Source organism: Mastomys coucha, unplaced genomic scaffold, assembly GCF_008632895.1.
Source record: "Mastomys coucha isolate ucsf_1 unplaced genomic scaffold, UCSF_Mcou_1 pScaffold9, whole genome shotgun sequence".
NCBI classification, from domain to species: domain Eukaryota; kingdom Metazoa; phylum Chordata; class Mammalia; order Rodentia; family Muridae; genus Mastomys; species Mastomys coucha.
Genome location: NW_022196915.1, coordinates 39108619 through 39128603, shown reverse-complemented (window position 1 = coordinate 39128603; position 19985 = coordinate 39108619). Strand labels below are relative to the sequence as shown.

The following is a 19985-nucleotide window of genomic DNA, read 5'->3' as shown; positions in this document are numbered from 1 at the left end:
AGGACAATTGATGCTGGTTAGCTGGAGCTAAGAAATTAGCAGTGATTACAAAGAGACCAGAATCACTGGGTGAAATCTCGAAGTGTTTTCTGAGAACACAAAGAAGCTATGTTCCAGAGATAGTCATTGTGCTGGCAGCCAGACTTATCTGGCTGATCCAAGAATCACTCAGTTGGTACTGGTTTTGAAGGCATGAAGGGGTCATGGAGAGAAGCTGAAGTTTGACATTGTGAGAAGTCAGAAAAGGTTACTGGTAAAGGTACAGCTTTGGTTGCAGTTGAAAGCCTAGGACTAAAGGGGTTATGCAAAGAAGTTGAGACTTGACACCATGAAGAGAGCCTATGAGAGGTTATTGGTGAAGCCTCGTTGCATCAGGAGACCCCAGTATATTGGAGATGCCAGTACTAAGGGATAACCACCAAGAATAGCAGCAACAGTGGAATGGAGTCAACCAGTGCCTAGAGTGCTACAGAGGGCAGAGCTGGAGAAGTGACCAAAGTGAAGTGGAAACTTTAAGGATTATTTGGAAAGTCCATTGTGTTGGATGGAATTTTGCTGGGGCAAACACATGAAAGAACATTTTGTTAAAGTGGACACAGGTGTAAAAGGCTAAGGCCGACTCATGAACATTTCACTGAGGCAGACACAGGAGAATGTTCTGCTTGCTGGGCAGTGGTGGTGCACACCTTTAATCTCAGCACTTGGGAGGCAGAGACAGGAGGATTTCTGAGTTCGAGCCTGATCTACAGAGTGAGTTCCAGGACAGCCAGGGCTACACAGAGAAACCCTGTCTCGAAAAATCAAAAGAAAAAAAAAAAAAGAAAAAGAAAAATGTTCTGCTAAAGCAAGCACGTGAAAGGACACGTGATGACGAATTCTTTGCTAACAACATGCATTAAATTAAATTAAATTAAATTAAATAACCTTAAATTGTATGGCTGAGCTCCATTTGTTGGGACTCCATAGATAGAATCTCACCAAAACCTCCTGATGGTATGCTGCAGTTTCTTGCTGCTTCTGTGATTGTGGTCGATTGGCAGAGTGACATCAGCTAAGACAGACAAAGTGCTGAGGCAAGACCTGTGGAGGACACATGATGTTTGGACTCTAAACAGAAAGTGACAGAGGCTGAGCTAGGCTTCTTTATAGAGCTAGCAGTGCAATGCTTATGGGTCTCATATCTTTGCTGATCTTTGCTTTGCTGAGAGAGGCACAGCAAAGAACTTCTCCTGGTGCTCCTCCTGGTCCCTCCTGCTGACTTCTGCTGAGGCTGAGGCCTGGCTGTCACACTCTTTGGTTGAGGTCCTTTTTAGGTCCTTTTTGGGCCCTCAGTCCCTCTCCCAACTCTAACTGATGATTTTTTTTTATGTATGAATATGAAAAGAAATACTGTGCATTAGCCACTTTTGAAAACAGAAATGTTGTCACTGGAGACAACGTAAGTGAAAACGAACATAATTGTGTTAAATAAAATTATCCATGCTCAGAAAAGTAAAAAAAAAAAAAAAAAAAAAAAAAAAAAAAAAAAAAAAAAAAATACCAAAAAAACAACTCAGGGCTGAAATCAACCAAATAGAAACAAAAAGAACTATACAATGAATCAAATAAACCAGGAGCTGGATCTTTGAGAAAATCAACAAAATAGATAAACTTTAGCCCACTAACTAGAGGGAACAGAGACATTTTCCTAATTAACAAAGTCAGAAATGAAAAGAGAGACATAAGAACAGACACTGAGGAAATCCAAAAAATCATGAGAGCCTACTACAAAAGCCTATACTCAACAAAACAGGAAAATCTGGATGAAATGGACAATTTTCTACACAGATTTCAGGTAACAAAGTTATGTCAAGATCAGATCAACGATCTAAACAATCCCATATCTGCTCATGAAATAGAAGCAGTCATTAATAGTCTCCCAACCAAAAAAAGCCCAGGACCACATGAATTTATTGCAGAGTTTTATCAGACCTTCAAAGAAGTCCTAATAACACTACTCCTCAAACTATTCCAGAAAATAGAAACGGAAGGCTCTACCCAATTCTTTCTGTGAAGCCACAATTACTCTTACACCTAAACCACACAGATTTAACAAAGAAAGAAAACTTCAGACCAATTTCCCTTATGAATATTGAAGCAAAAATATTCAATAAAATTCTTGCAAACCAAATCCAAGAACACATCAAAACGATCATCCATCATGATCAAGTAGGCTTCATTCCAGGGATACAGGGATGGATCAATATTCAGAAATTCATCAATTTAATTCAATATATAAACAAACTCAAAAGAAAAAAAATCATATGATCATCTCAATAGATGCTGAGAAAGCATTAGACAAAGTCCAACATCCCTTCATGATAAAAGTCTTGGAAAGATCAGGAATTCAAGGCCCATACTTAAACATAGTAAAAGCAATGTACAGCAAATCAGTAGCCAACATTAAACTCAATGGAGAGAAACCTGAAGCAATCCCACTAAAATCAGGAACTAGACAAGGCTACCCACTCTCTCCCTACCTATTCAATTTTATACTTGAAGTCCTAGCCAGAGCAATTAGAAAACAAAAGGAGATCAAAGGGATACGAATTGAAAAGGTAGAAGTCAAATTATCACTATTTGCTGAAGATATGATAGTATACTTAAGTGACCCCAAATATTTGACCAGAGAGCTCCTAAACTTGATAAACAACTTCAGCAAAGTAGCTGGATATAAAATTAACTCAAGCAAATCAGTGGCCTTCCTCTACACAAAGGATAAACAGGCAGATAAAGAAATTAGGGAAACAACCTCCTTCACAATAGTTGCAAATAATATAAAATACCTTGGTGTGACTCTAACTAAGCCAGTAAAGGATCTGTTTGACAAAAACTCAAGGCTCTTAAGAAGGAAATTGAAGAAGATCTCAGAAGATGGAAAGATCTCCCATGCTCGTGAATTGGCAGGATTAATATAGTAAGAATGGCCATCTTGCCAAAAGCAAGCTACAGATTCAGTGCAATCTCCACCAATATTCCAACTAAATTCTTTACAGACTTAGAAAGAGCAATTTGTAAATTCATTGGAATAACAAAAAAAAAGGATAGCCAAAAATATTCTCAACAATAAAGGAACCTCTGGTGGAATCACCATCCCAGACCTTAAGCTGTACTACAAAGAAATTGTGACAAAAACTGCACGGTATTGGTACAGTGACAAGCAGGTAGATCAATGAAATAGAATTGAAGACTCAGCAATGAACCCACAAACCTATGGCCACTTGATCTTTGACAAAGGAGCTAAAACCATCCAGTAAAAAAAAAAGACAGCATTTTCAACACATGGTGATGGATCAACTGGCAGTTAGCATGTAGAAGAATGTTAATTGATCCATTCTATCTCCTGTACAAAGCTCAAGTCCAAGTGGATCAAGGACCTCCACATCAAACCAGATACACTCAAACTAATAGAAAAGAAAGTGGGGAAGAATCTTGAGCACATAGGCACAGGGGAAAATTTCCTGAACCAATAGCTCATGCTCTAAGATTAAGAATCGACAAACGGGACTTCATAAAATTACAAAGCTTCTGTAAGACAAAAGACACTGTCAATAGGACAAAATGGCAACCAACAAATTGAGAAAAGATCATTACCAATCTTATATCTGATAAGAACTAATATCCAGTATATAAAAAGAATTCAAAAAGTTAGAGGCCAGAAAAACCAATAACCCTATTAAAAAATGGGATACAGAGCTAAACAAAGAATTCTCAACTGAGGAATACCGAATGGCTGAGAAGCACCTAAAGAAATGTTGAACATCCTTAGTCATCAGGGAAATGCAAGTCAAAACAACCCCAAGATTCAACGTCATATCAGTCATAATTGCTGGGATAAAAACCTCAGGTAACAGCAGATGCTAGTGAGGTTGTGGAGAAAGAGGAACACTTCTTTATTTCTAGTGGGACTGCAATCTGGTACAACCACTCTAGAAATCAGTTTGATGGTTCCTAGAGAAGTTGGACATAGTCCTACCAGAGGACCCAGCTATATCGCTCCTGGACATATACCCAGAAGTTGCTCCAACATATAATAAGGACACATGTTCCACTATATTCATAGCACCATTATTTATAATAGCCAGAAACTGGAAACAACTCAGATGTCCCTTAACAGAGGAGTGGATTCAGAAAATGTGGTAAATCTACACAATGGAGTACTACTCAGCTATCAAAAACAATGAATTTATGAAATTCTTGTGGAAATGGATGGACCTGGAGAATAACATACTGAGTGAGGTAACCCAATCATAAAAGAACACACATGGTACTCATTCTCTGATAAATGGATATTAGCCCAGAAGATCGGAATACACAAAGTACAAACCACAAACCACAATAAGAAGAAAGACCAAAGTGTGAATACTTTGTTCCTTCTTAAAAGGGGAAACAAATTATCCATTGAAAGAGTTGTAGAGACTAACTATGGAGCAGAGACTAAAGGAAGGACAATTCAGAGACTGCTCCACCTGGGAATCCTTCCCATATTCAATCATCCAATCTAGACACTTTTGTGGATGCCAACAAATACTGAATGGCAGGAGCCAGATATAGCTGTGTCCTGAGAGGCTCTGACAGTACCCAACTAATAAAGAAGTAGAGGCTCACAGCCATCCATTGGACTGAGTACAGGGTCCCCAATAAAGGAGCTAGAGAAAGGATCCAAGGAGCTGAAGGGTTTGCAGCCCCCTAGGAGGAACAACAATATGAACTAAGTACTACCCTCAAAGCTCCCAGGGACTAAATAACCAACCAAAGAGTACACATGGTGGCACTAATAGCTCCAGCAGCACATGTATAGCAGAGGATGGCCAAGTCGGCCATCAATGGGAGGAGAGGCCTTTGGCTCCTGTGAACGTTCTATGCCCCAGTGTAGGGGAATGCCAGGGCCAGTAAGCAGGAGGGTGTGGGGTGGTGAGCAGGGGGTGGGAGGGAACAGGGGTTTGTTTTAGTTTTTGTTTCTTTTATTTTTCTTTTTTTCTTTTTTTGGGGGGAACCTGGGAAAGGAGATATTGTAAATAAAGAAAATATCTAATAAAAAAAGTAAATAAATAATTTTTAAGCATTTAAATACTTAGAAAATACAGATTATTTTAAAAGAGTAGATTTTGGCTCATATATAAATCTTAAGATTCTAATTTTTTCTAATTCTGTTTTTGTTACCAGCTCTGAAATCCTCTAGCTATTGGTGGCAATTAAAACAGAAAGAATGATTTTGTAAATTGAGGTATGCTATATAAATAATATTCATACTGGCTTAGAAAGTTTTAAGAAGAAAAGTAACAATCACGTAAATAATTTCACACTATAATTTTAAGATATTAACAACATATTAATTTATGATAACATAATAAATAGTATTTTACACATACTGGGTTAAATAATTTGTAAATTTTAATGTTTCCTATTTTTCTTTAATATTGGCCTCTGGACAAACATACCTTTGATGTATATTATAATTGTATGTATTTGTTGGCATAAAATAAGCTTATATTATGGCTTAGTGGCATAATATCTGCATATAAAGAGGCAGGAGAATATTTAGAATATTTTCATTTCCCTTTCCCCACTCTCCCTATGAAAAAATATGACCCACAACTATTTGTGTCTTTTGAAAGTCTCAGTCTAGTAGAGAGACTGAATAATCAGGCTCTAAAAGTTAATTCAATAAGTTTATGCTGCTGTTGTGTCACAGTTTCCTCCCATATTCAAACAGTTAATCCTTTCAGGGAAGATCTTGAAGTAGTAAGGTAAATATCTCAAAATAGCTTTAGGAAGTCCATGAAACTGAGCAGATTCACTATGTAGCTCTCTGGGAGAGTATGAAAGAAAAGAGAAGAGTCCTTCTTAGAGTGTGTTAAACTGCAAAGAAGAATCAGATGAGACAAGGTGCAAAGAAGATTGAGGAGACCAGTCCCTCTGCTGGGGAAAATCAGAAAACAGCTGAGCTGCCTGGAAGTCATTTAGACCACCTTGGGAAGGACATACCTTTGAGCTGTCTGAAAGCTATTCTCAAGGTTCAAAGGTTTTTGTGGGCTGTCACTCTTATGCATAGGTGTTACATCTGTCTTAGAGTCATTTCTGCTCCTGTCCCTCTCTCCTCACCCTTATTCCTTTAAGTTACCCCAATAAAATCCATTGGTTCACTGAGTTGGTCTTTGGTGGTGTTTGAATGTGATTTGTTTAGGACTCCCTACCTGGGTGAGTAGATGTGTGTGTTGCATGTTCAAAGGAAATGTTTTGTCACATCACAACTGCTATTGTAGAAAGAATGTTGAAAAGGTTGTAGAGGAGGTAATGGCTGATTGACTTAGGAAATTAGAAATTCTTTATTTCTCAAAAAGATTCAACTTTAGCTGAGATTTGAAAGACTAATAGGACATTGTCTTGAGAGTATGTATTTGAATTGTAGGTTTCCATTATTCTAAAATGGCCATAGCCAGTGGTATCTTGGTTTTCTAAGCTTCTGGACTAATATGCACTTATCAGTGAGTACATACAATGTGTGTTCTTTTGTGATTGGGTTACCTAACTCAGGATGATATTTTCTAGTACCATCCATTTACCTAAGAATTTCAAAAATTGATTGTTTTTAAGAGCTGAGTACTACTCCATGTGTAAATGTACCACATTTTCTGATTCCATTCCTCTGTTGAAGGACATCTGAGTTCTTTTTAGTTTCTGGCTATTATAAATAAGGATGCTATGAATATAGTAGAACATGTGTCCTTAATAAATATTGGAGCTTCTTCTGGGTATATGCTCAGGAGTGGTATAGCTGGGTACTCAAGTAATACTATATTCAAGTTTCTAAGGAACCACCAAACGGAGTGGTTGTACCAGCTTGAAATCTTACCAGCAATGGAGGAGTGTTCCTCTTTTTCCACATCCTAGCTGCAATCTGATGTCACCTAAGTTTTTGATCTTAGCCATTCTAACTGGTATGAGGTGGAATCTCAGTGTTGTTTTGATTTGTATTTCCCTGATGACTAAGTATGTTGAACATTTCTTTAGGTGCTTCACAGCCATTCCATATACTTTAGTTGAGAATTCTATGTTTACCTCTGTACCCAATTTTGATAGGGTTATTTGGTTCTCTAGAGTCTACCTTCTTGAGTTCTTTGTATATATTGGATATTAGCCATCTATAGGATATAGGATTGGTAAAGATCTTTTCCCAAGCTGTTGGTTGCCATTTTGTCCTATTGACAGTGTCCTTTGCCCATCAGAAGCTTTGCAATTTTGTGAGGTCCCATTTGTCAATTCTTGATCTTAGAGCATAAGTTATTGGTATTCTGTTCAAGAAACTTTCCCCTATGCCCATGTGTATGAGGCTCTCCCTCACTTTCTTTTCTATTATTTTCAGTTTATCTAGTTTTATGTGGAGGTCCTTGATCCACTTGGACTTGAGCTTTGTACAAGAATATAAAAGTAGATCTATTTACATTCTGACATGCTGACTGCCAGTTGGACTTGCACCATTTGTTGAAAATATTATATTTTTTCCACTGGATAGTTTTAGCTTCTTTGGCAAAGATCAGGTAACCATAGGTGTGTGGGTTCATTTCTGAGTCTTCAATTCTATTGCATTGATCTGTTTGCCTGTCACCTTACTAATATCATGAACTTTTTATCACAATTGCTTTGTAGTACAGCTTATGATCAGGGATGGTGATTCCACTAGAAGTTGCTTATTGTTGAGAATAATTTTTGATATCCTGGGATTTTGTTTTTCCAGTTGAATTTCCAAATTACTCTTTCTACCTCTATGAAGAATTGAGTTGGAATTTTGGTGGGGATTGCATTGAATCTGTAGATTTCTTTTGGCAACATAGACATTTTTATTATATTAATGCCAATCCATGAGCATGGGAGATCTTTTCATCTTCTAAGATCTTCTATTTCTTAATTCAGACATGTAACTTTCTTGTCATACAAATCTTTTACTTGCTTAGTTAGAGTCACACCAAGGTATTTTACATTATTTCTGACTATTGTGAAGGACACTGCATACTCATCGAAGGAAAACCTACCAAGAAGAAATCTCAATTCTGAACATCTATGCTCCAAATGCAAGGGCATCCACATTCATAAAAGAAACTTTACTAAAGCTCAAAGCACACACTGCATCTCACACAATAATAGTGGGGGACTTCAACACCTTACTCTCATCAATGGACAGATCATGGAAACAGAAACTAAACAGAGACACAATGAAACTAGAAGAAGTTATGAAACAAATGGTTTTAACAGATATCTTTAGAACATTTCATCCTAAATCAAAAGAATATACCTTCTCAGCACCACAGGGTACCTTCTCCAAAACTGATCATATAATTGGTCACAAAACAGACCTTAATAGATATAAGAATATTGAAATAATCTGATGCCTCCTATCAGATCACTACATATAATGTATTGTCTTCAATAGCAACAAAACCAACAGAAAGCCCACATACACATGGAAGCTGAACAAATCTTTACTCAATGATAACTAGGCCAAGGAAGAAATAAAGAAAGAAATTGAAGACTTTTTAGAATTTAATGAAAATGTAGGAACAACATACCCAAATTGTGGGACACAATGAAAGCAGTGCTAAAAAGGAAAACTCATAGCTCTGAGTGCCTCCAAGTAGGAATTGGAGAGAGCATACACTAGCAGCTTGAGAGCACATCTGAAAGCTCTAGAACAAAAAGAAGAAAACACATTCAAGAGGAGTAGATGGCAGGAAATAATCAAACTCAGGTCTGAAATCAACCAAATAGAAACAATAATAACAACAACAACAAAAAAAAAAAAAAACTATACAAAGAATCAACCAAACCATGAAGGCACAGAGATAGTATCCAATTTAACAAAATCAGAAATGTAAAGGGAGACATAACATCAGAAACTGAAAAAAATCCAAAAATCATCAGATCCTACTACAAAAGACTATCCTCAACAAAAATAAAAAATCTAGATGAGATGGATAATTTTCCAGACAGATACCAAAATTAAATCAGGGTCAGATAAATGATAAAAACAGACTCATAACCCCTAAAGAAATAGAAACAGTCATTAATAGTCTCCCAACAAAAAAGTCCAGGACCAGGTGGGTTTTGTGCAAAATTCTATCGTACCTTCAAAGAAAACCTAATACTAATACTCTTCAAACTATTCCGAAAAATAGAAACAGAAGAAACACTAAGCAATTCATTCTATGAAGCCACAATTATTCTAGCTAAACCACACAAAGACCCAATAAATAAATATTAATTCAGACCAATTTCCCTTATAAATATTAATGTAATAATACTCAATAAAATTCTTGAAAATCAAATCCAAGAACTCATCAAAATGATCATCCATCATGATCATGTAGGCTTCATGCCAGGGACACAGTGATAGTTCAATATACAGAAATCCATCAGCGTAATCTACTATATAAACAAACTCAATGAAAAAAAACACATGATCATTTCACTAGATGATGAGAAAGTATTTGAAAAAATCCAACACCCTTTCATGATAAAAGACTTAGAATGATCAGGAATTCAAGACCCGTACCTAAACATAGTAAAAGCACTATAAAGCAAACCAGGAGCCAACATCCTACTAGAAACTTGAAGCAATACCACTAAAATCAGTTGCTAGCCAAGGCTGTCACTCTTCCTTCCTATTCAATATAGTAATAAAAATCCTAGCCGGAGCAATTAGACAACAAAAGGAGATCAAAAGAATACAAATGAGAAAGGAAGAAATCAAAATATCACTATCTGAAAATGATATGATAGTGTACTTAAGTGACCCCAAAAATTCCACCAGAGAACTCCTAAGCCTGAGAAACAACTTCAGCAAAGCGGCTGGACAGAAAATTAACTCAAACAAATCAGTAGCCTTCCTCTATTCAAAGGATAAACAGATTGAGAAAGAATTTAGGGGAAAATATACTTTATGTTGATACATTTACCAGGCTTTCCTGATTCACAAAATGATGAGTGTTACCTGGGGGACTATGAACATCCAGCACTGAATGCAGTGTGAGCAACCTGAAAATGAAAGTTAAGAGAAAAGGCAAGGGTCCAAGCCCCTGTGGCCTCTGGTTAATTGACAGGTTGTTATAGAATAATAAAGAGATAATGATGGGATAAGGAAGAAGTAACATATTATTAGTGATGTTAAATGAACCTTGTGTATCACAGACAGTATCAAAGCAAGGATGCTCAAGTTCTTTGTGAAGGGATGGACAAAAAGAAGTAGGAAATCATGAATGAGACCAATCTTGGCAAGACTCACTGTAGTGTTTTACCAACATGAATCATTTGAGAGATGATAAAGGACAGGTTCAATGGATGTGATTGTCCCAAATAATTCCTATAATATTTACCCCTTGACACCCATCTTGTATGTCATCTTGTATGGCTCCTGCTATATGATATGAAGACCCCATTCTCCAGTCTTTTAAATAGATGCGACAACTTGTTAAGACAAAAGTTCTGGAGTGTAAGACAAATTGTATATAACATCCAGGACTCATCCTAAACTAAAGAGACATAAATAAATGTCTTTGCCTAACACGAAGCTGATGTTTTTGAATCCAAGTAGTGTTCTTAGATTACAAGTTACATATTGTATATGGAAACAGACCAAAGGAGGAAATCAGAGTTACTACCTCATGCTTTACTCCAAGGTATGTTTGCTTTTCATTTTTGTGAAGAATAACAGCATATTTTATCAAATACATTATTAATTTTTTGTAAGAAAGGTTTGTTATCATTGGTAACAAGCCTAATAATTTGGTAAGAAATGAGGGCTTAATATGAACAATCAAGTCATCCAGACAAGTTTTGATGGTATAAAATCATACATAAGAAAATCAGCAATTTTAGTAGTATATGCTTGGGATTAAAAACATTATTTTACACCATACTACATTGTACAGTCAAGTAACATACCTTATTGGCCTCAAGATCAGGTATATTTGGACATACTATACTTTCCCTATCTTCTTCTGTTAGGTCAAGCTTGCTGAAACGATCTATGGCATATGCCAAAAGATACACAGCTAGTTTGACATTGTTTGTGATTCTTAGCTGAGATGTATCCAGATAGGTATTTTTCAGATCTTCCAGCTTCTCCTCTCCAGTGCAGAGCTGATCAGACTTGTCATACAATTTGTCTTCTTTATGAGTCATATTCACTCTGTGATCCACATTGTAAGGCAAACTGCTGTTGGGCCAGGTACAGTTAAAAGCAGTGTGTCAGAATTCATTGGTCAAGACATCATTTGGATCCATGCTAAAGTGTACATCATAAAGAAATTCATTTAATCCTGGTATAACACTTCTTGGTATTACAAATCCAATAGTTCCACCAAAATAGGGGAAATACTCAGGCTTTGCAATGAGAGCTGAGGTAATCCAGGCTTCGCTGGCTATCGGTGTCCTGTCAGTTATGTTATGATGAACCACTTCTAACACAAAAGGGCTGAGGTCAATATCAGTTGCATAAAGGACAATGACTTTGGCAGTGGAACTCTTCACTGCATCAATAGCTTTCTGCATTTTCTCATTGGAGTAGACTTTTGGAATGGTTTCAGAGAAAGCAACACAGAGGTTGGCTTTCTCCATTTTTTGCTTAAAGGTTTGCACTCCATATTTTCCATAATCATCATCAGCTGCAATAGCACCTACCCAGACCCAGCCAAAGTGTTTGATGAGATTCACCATCGCCTCAGACTGGATATTATCACTGGGTATTGTGCGAAGAAAAGTTGGAAACCTGAAACGGCCACTAAGAATTGAGAAGGAAGAAGTATAGCCCACCTAAAATTGAAAATATTTATAGTTATTAGGAAGCAGGAGCCAAATCTTAAATGACATCTTCAAAATATTGAGAGGGAGGGAGCTGAAGAGTTCTCCCATGACCCTCACATCCTTCTGCAAACAGTGACTTTCTACTGGATCTTCTACTTGTTGGAGATTGGGACTATTTGGAAACACTTTGGTTGCCCTATCAGATTTTAGGGCTGCCAATTGTTAAGATAAAGACACTCATTGTCCCTTGTTTTCATGGGTGAGGCCATAGCTGTGTCAGGAATGCCTCTTGCACTTTCCCCCATTTTCCCAGACCTGAGTGACTCCCCTGAGTGAGGATATCCAGTGTCTTCATCAGCTTTAACATCACATATGTAGAGATAATGGGCTTAGCCCAAGTCTCAATCAGTACAGTAGCATTACTTTGTCTCTTGTGTGTTCTTGTCTTACTTCTGATCCTTTAATTCTCTTCTGTTCTTTCTCCTGTCTTTTAGTTTCTGCTTTCAGGACTCCTGAGTACATAGGTCTTAAAACTTGATGTGAGAGACATGATAGAAAAGAATACTCTAATCAGAAGAATAAAAACTCTTGTACAACAAAGTTAGCATAAACTCTCTTTTTAATGTACAATGTCAGATAAATGAAAAGCATGCCTTCCACACTTGATTAGTAGTCTTCCTTTGCAGTTATCATTTAGGGATACCTAAGCATGGATATCAGGTGAACACATATTCCTGACACTCCTTCATGTATTGTTGCTGTAGCATACTCTTCAATTGCAGATATATACCCAAAATCTGCTACCTTCTCCCTGATCCAGTCTCATTCTCTAAGAGAATTCTCTATTTCTCTCCAAGTGTGGAGTTCTATAACTCCCAAGATCCAATTGATTCTTTCATTTACACTGTACTATTTCTGTGTTTGCTTTATCTCTGTCATTTTTACCCTCATATTCTACCTTCTAGTATTTATATTTTCCTTTTAATCAAACAAACAGTACATTCATTGAAGCTATTTTGTAGGAATGAACCTCTTCAAGAAGGAATGATATCAGATTATTGAGCTGTAGTGAATTATTTATCATTTAAAATCTAACCTTAACTTCGTTAGTCATTTGTTCCCCCACAATAAAATTAATATCATGGTAACCTATTATTTTTAATTTCTTGATATCAAAATATTAAACAAGATTTATTTTATTCTTTTTTCTAAGAGGTACCAAAAGATTTTACAAAAGTATATCTAAAGGTTTCTAGGCTACTCGTGAGTTCATTAGAGTTTAGTGGAAGATAGAACTCATAGCAATTGCAGTTTAGATGAGCTACATGGAACTTATCCCTTAGATATATGCCAAGTCACCCATCTTTCCTTATATTCCTTTTCACAGTACTTTCCTTTGTTATTCTTTTCTCTCACATTTCATGTGTTCTAAGAGTGTGAAATTAAATTAAATACTATAAAAATTAAATACTCTAGATTAAATACTATATTTGATTGGCATTGTGGGTAAATAATGCAGCAGTTGTCTACAAAAAGCCAGTCTCTGGATCTTATCAGAGTATCACAAAAGAAAAGGAAGGGCAGACAAGAAGGAGTAAGGAAAGAATGAGATGGAGAAAGAAAGAAAAGTAAAGAAAGGAAGAAAAAAAGAAACAGAAAAGAAAAAAGGAGAGAAATAAAGAAAGAGATAATAAAAGAGGAAGGAAGTATAGATGAGAGGATAAAGTGGAGGAAGGAAAGTGAATGAAATACTGCCATTACTTCAGGATCACCAATAATCTTCACACTATATCCTGATACTTTTATGACACAGCCTTTGAAATAAATCTAGAACTTTTTATTTTCCTAATTATTCATGCTTTGCAATTATTCTTGTATTTTCATGTCATTCTCTCTGGGTTTAAAATAATCTGTTAAGTTAGCTAATATGAAGTTCTCAGGCTCATTTTAGCATGTCATTTTAATGATTTGCTAATGACTCAGAAGCATCAACAGAGACCCAAAGAAAAACCTGTGCCTTTTTCTAGACATCAACTAACAAGGATTTATGTATAACCTCTACCCTGCTCCACACAGTGCTCTGTGAGATGTTAATATCCTTATCACTACACCACACATTAGTCAATGCAAGCATTATGTTCCAGTAGATTGAGCAATTTCAAGTCCCTTCTAAATAGGTAGTAATGCACTCTGCCAGGGCTTGGTTGAACAATGTAAGTGGAGAACCTGGCCCTATCCTATCTTCTCTCTATAGCTTAGAGCAGAATCTCTGGAGCTTATAGATATTTGCAATAAATTCTATACACACTGTATTTTTCTCTCTTTTTTTTCTTTCTGATCTTTTGAGACAGAATTTTCTTGTGCAACAGCCTGACTGTCTTGGTACTCACTTTGTTGAAGAGGTTGGCTTTGAATATATAGAGATTCACCTGCCTCTACCTCCCAAGTTCTGGAATTAAAGGCATGTGCCATTCTTCCTGGCACAGTGTTTATATTTCTTACTAAGCACACTGGACAGTATTCCAAGATACCTGACGTATTTGTTACAGCCCTAGAAGCCTTGAAACATCAACTGACAAGGTGGATCCTTCTGCTCCAATAATTCCAGTTAGAAATTTTCCAGTGCTTTTTCTAAATTTAGGCTTGTATTCTTCCTGCCCTGTTAGAAGCATCAAAGATGACTCCATTGCTTTGGAGGTGGAGAAACAGTTGTCAAACATCTGGTAGCCCAGAGTGTATTCAGGCAAAATACCTTTTTTCTCATTAATTTCCTTGATGGTGTGGATCATGGTTTTCATCCAACGGAAACCCCGGAAGTTAAACCTGGAAAGGAATAGCATTTGTGAGCCAGTGGTCACCAAGGTGGTTAGGAAAAGTAGAAGCTTTTCAGGAAAGAAACTTCAGTTAAGTGAGTGAATACAGCATTTGCTGAAGGAACAACAGGTGCCTCAGTTTCTGTACATGTCACATGTTTAAGACATTGTAAGTAGTGGGCAGTGGTGGTTCCTGCCTTTAATCCCAGCACTTGGGAGTCAGGGGTGGGCAGATTTCTGAGTTCCAGGACAACCTGGTCTACAGAGTGAGTTCCAGAACAGCCAGGGTTCCACAGAGAAACCCTGTCTTGAAAAACCAAAAAAAAAAAAAAAAAAAAAAAAAAAAAAAAAAAAGACATTATAAATGACTGGTTTACATTTTCTTGCCTATATTTCTCTTATATATTTTATATCTACAATATTTGGAAATTTCTTTTTTTACTAATAAATTTTGTATTTATTTTTATTAGATATTTTCTTTATTTACATGTCATACAATATCTCCTTTCCCAGTTTCCCCTCTGAAAAAAAATAAAATTAAATAAAAAAAAAAAAAAAAGCAAACCCCTGTTCCCTCCCCTATCCCCCTCCTCCTCCTGCTCACCACCCCACCCTCTCCTGCTTACTGGCCCTGACATTCCCCTACACTGGGGCATAGAACCATCACAGGACCAAGGGCCTCTTGGAAATTTCTTTTTATTTCTTTTTTATATACTTTTTTCTTTTTTTTTTTTATTGGATGTTGGACGCTGCCACCTGGCAGTGGGGAAATAAAGGGGGTAGGGTAACCTGCGTCCTGTCAGAGCTCAGGAGACTGGTGTGGAACTCTTCCAAACCACTGCTGGACTGGGCATCCGCAGCCCCCAGGGAAGGAGAGTAGGGAATGTGCAGTCTCTGCTCCTGGCCCTTGTGCACCACAGATCACTGGGTACCCCTGGAGATACTGGCCAGGCAGACTTGGAAGGCTGCCCTTGCTCTCCACTCCATAGGGTGGGCATCTGGCTGTGGTGAGCCACTATCCCAGTCCCCAGGGAGTGGAAAGGGGACAGCCCCAAGGTCTCTCAGTCTTGAGCATCGTAGAAGCAGATGCAGCTGGATGCTGCAGGAGAGCTGAGAAAGAGCCAGGGTGAGGCGGGACAGGAGTACCCCAGACAGCCCAGGGCTGAAGGGAGAAAGAGTGCAGGAAGGGAAGCAGCTGCCCAGTGGTGGTTCCCTGTGTGTGTCCTCAGTATGGTCTTGTGGCTGGAGCTGGAAGACTTTCCGGTGGGAAATTACAAGTGGTTCTTTAAGGGAAGGCCAAATCCATTGACACAGCATTGTAAGTCTAAATGAAAGGAGGCTGTCTATAGTCTTAAGGCATTTTATTGTAGAAGAGAGAGAGGAAGAGGTGGGGGAGGGGTCAAGTAGCTCCTTTTATACTGGGCTGGGCTACCTTTCTGTTCCCTGGGATGGGAGATACCTGGCTGTGGTTAGTTGACTGGGGTGAAGTTCAGCCAGAATACTGGGAGCTTGGGGCATTGTCTAACCATAGGATAATGGAGTGAAGCCTAGTGGTGTCAGCATCTATGTCTGGGGGTATAGTTTACTATTCCATCCCTTGTAGAATTCTCTATTGGGTCTCTGGAATAAGCCTTGCTCAACCAAGAACACAGACTGCCTTTCAAGGTCCAACAATTGGATATTTTCTTTATTTTCATTTCAAATGTTATGCCCTTTTCCTGGTTTCCGTTCCACCCAGAAAAACTCTATCACATCCTCTCTCGCCTTGCTTCTATAATGGTGTTCCTCCACCTACCCACCCACCCACTCCCATCTCCATGTCTTCAATTCCTCTACACTGGGGCATCTATCAAGCCTTCAAAGGACCAACGACCTCTCCTCCAATTGATGCATGAAAAGGCCATCCTCTGCTACATATGCAGCTGGAGCCATGTGTACTCCTTTGTTGATTGCTTAGTCTCTGGGTGGAGAGGGTCTACTTGGTTGATATTGTTGTTCTTCCTATGGGGTTACAAACTCCTTCAACTACTTCAGTCCATTCTCTTAACTCCTCTATTGGGGACCTTGCACTGAGTCCAATGGTTGGCTTTGAACATCTGTCTCTGTATTTGTAAGGCTCTGGCAGGGCCTCTCAGGAGATAGCTGTATCAGCCTCCTTTTAGGATGCACTTTTTGGAATCCACAATAGTGTCTGGGTTTGATAACTGCATATGGGATGAATTGCCAAGTGGGAGCAAATATGGAGATAAAGTGGAGAGCAGAGACTGAAGGAAAGGCCACACTGAAGAACTATCCCACCTGGAGATTCATATACGATTTATTTCTTTTCAAAACTGTTCTTTTATGAACAATTCTCTTAACCAGATACATGTAAAAATCTCTCAAAATAGGCTTTCACTTCATTGTAGGTCCCTAAGGACATAACTTTTCTCACATTCTGGCCCTTTATTCTTCTGAATATTAAAAATAAAAATAATTTTAATTTTAATATATTAAATACTTGTGGAAGAATTTATTAAAGTTAGTATGTAAATATCTCTATTCTATGCTTAAATTACAAAATACAGCTTACTGTTGAGATATGTTTAACAGAAGTTGTCTTCTTGCTGTTCTCTTACAAAAACATACTTGTGAGACTCCTACATTTGTTTCGCATCTATTACTAAGGGACATATTGCCCCTCTTGCCCATCACCACATTGTTTTCAAGGCCCTCTACATAAAACAACATGAAAACCTCCTCTTCTCATCTTCTTTTTCACCTGAATTCTAACCATAATTCAGCAAAAATTCAAAGCACTTATGTGAGTAACTGTTTTCTTGCTATGCACAGTAGTTAGTTGTACTATTTACTTTTTCATCCTTAGTTTAAAAAATATTTTAACTTAAGTACCTAAAAGTAATTTATGTATTTACTATTTACAATTTAGAATTTTCCTTCATGTCTGTGTAAATGAATATTCTGTTAAGTGTGGAGAAGAGATGTCAATGACGTGTCTTTCTCAGTCACTCTCCAAATTATTGTCAGGGACAGAATTCCTCATTGATTTTGGATCATGAGTTGGCTAGCCTAGGCTTCCAGAAAGCCCTATTGTTCTTCTTGCCTCTGCTTCCTGAACCTTTGGTAGCAGACTGCCACCATACCAAGCTGTTTTGGTGTGTGTTTCTAACTCACATCTGCGTTCCTGAAAGGCAAGCTCTTTACCAAATGAGTCACGTCCCCACACCAGTCTGTGTAATTGCTGTTTTGTCTCAGATTTACTTTTCATTTAGTATTCAGTTGTTGAGTTCCTCTGGTGTTGTATACTATTAATTAAGATCCTACTTTCTGTTTCTTTATCCAGAAAATGTTGATCTTTGTATGGAAGAAAAAGAAGGATCAAGCAAAAAAAAAGTCAAAACTGCGATGAGAGCAGATGTATGAGAAAAGAAATTCAAAAGCCATGCATCCGAGACTATAACAGCTACACAGGTGCTTGAAGAATAATAGAGAGCTAGAGAGAGCACTACAGACAAACAAGTAGTGAGAAGTTACTACAGCTAGAGAAAGTCAATAAAACTAGAAAAACACTCAAGGCTAGAAAAGATCAGTAATTTGAAGACAAGAGTCAGGGAGGTAACACAAACAAAAACAGAAAACAAGAGACTAGAGCAGGAAATTGTTTACTATCTTGTTACTTAATATCCAAATCACACTGATAACATTACACATTTTAAAATAAGTTCCATGGTATCTTTTCAAAGTAAGATAGGATGGCTACTCCAGCTTGTTTCTTGGTTCTGATTGCTGGGAAAACCTTTTTCAAGCTCTTCATTTTGATGTAATAACTATCTCTGTAGTTGAAGGGTGTTTCTTGTATACAGCAGAGCAATTGTTCCTGTTTACACATCCACCCTGTTAGACAGTGTTTTTCATTGGAGAATTTTGTTCATTGATGTTGAGAGATATTAATGACAAACAATTGTTAATTCCTGCTATTTTGATGTTGGTGCTGACATAGTGTGTATCTGTTTCTCTTCCTTTGGTTTTACTTCTATGAAATTACTTTTTGGGTGTAGTTAAACTCAATGGAGTGTAGTTTTATTTCTAATGCTTTTTTTTTTAAAAAGGCAGTTTGTAACTTCTTTTTTTTTCTTTTTTTATTAGATATTTTCTTTATTTACATGTCATATGATTTCTCCTTTCTCAGTTTCCCCTCCAAAAAAACAAAACAAAACAAAAAACCCAAAAAACAAAAAAACAAGAACAAACCCCTGTTGCCTCCCCTCTCCCCCTGCTTGCCACCTCACTTATTGGCCCTGCCATTCCCCTACGCTGGGGCACAGAACCTTCACAGGGCCAAGGGCCTCTCCTCCCATTGATGATCGACTTTGCAATCCTCTCCTATGCACATGCTGCCAGAACAATCAGTCCCACCATGTATACTCCTTGGTTGGTGGTTGAGTCCCTGGGAGCTCTGAGGGTACTAGTTAGTTCATATTGTTGTTCGTCCTAAGGGACTGTGAACCCTTCAGCTCCATGGGTCCTTTCTCTAACTCCTTCACTGGGGACTCTGTACTCAATTTAATGGATGGCTGTGAGCCTCTACTTCTATATTAGTCAGATACTATCAGAGCCTCTCGGAGACAGCTATATCAGGCTGACTTGTCCTTCTTTCACTCTCTGCTCCATAGTTAGTCTCTGCAACTCCTTCCATGGGTATTTTGTTCCCCCTTTTAAGAAGGAATGAAATGTCCACATTTTGGTCTTTCTTCTTCTTGAGTTTGGGATAGATATTGTTTAAATTTGATTTTGCCTTGGAATATCTTGTTTCTTTCCATCTGCGATGATAGAAAGTTTCACTGTGGGTATAGTAGTCTGTGCTGGCATCTGTGGTTTTTTTATTCTTTGTAAGACATGTGACCAGACCCTGATTTGTACTGGCTTCTGTGTGAGAGAATGTACATAGTCCTGCAGTGACTTGAGGCTACTGGATTCATTTCAAAATTAGAAAAATAACAGATGTCTCTTAAATCTTTGACAAACAAAAACAGATGTAGAGCCCTACAACCAAGATTAGTCTGGGTACTTGAAATCTTGTGGAAGAGGTAGAGGAATGACTGATGAACCTGGAGGGTATATGGATTCCACGGGAAGACCAACAGAATCAATTAAGCTTGACCCTTGGGTCTTATAGAATGAACTACCAACCAGTGCATACAATGTCTGGAAATGGGCGTCTGCACAATGTAGCTGACATACAGTTTGGATTTCATTTAGGTCCCCAAAGACCTGGACCAGGGAATGACCCTGACTATCTCGCCTGCCTCTGGATCCTGTTCCTTTAACTGGGCT

The 19985-nt window shown here is 37.8% G+C and overlaps 1 protein-coding gene across 1 annotated transcript in view; it reads right to left on the bottom strand.

Moving 5' to 3' along the window:
• LOC116084286 (vomeronasal type-2 receptor 1-like) overlaps positions 1-19985 on the bottom strand; it is a 152580-nt gene that overhangs the window by 18380 nt on the left and 114215 nt on the right. The window contains 2 exon segments of the mRNA XM_031361145.1: positions 10978-11847; positions 14370-14661. Of these exon segments, the coding sequence (XP_031217005.1) occupies positions 10978-11847; positions 14370-14661 (1162 nt within the window).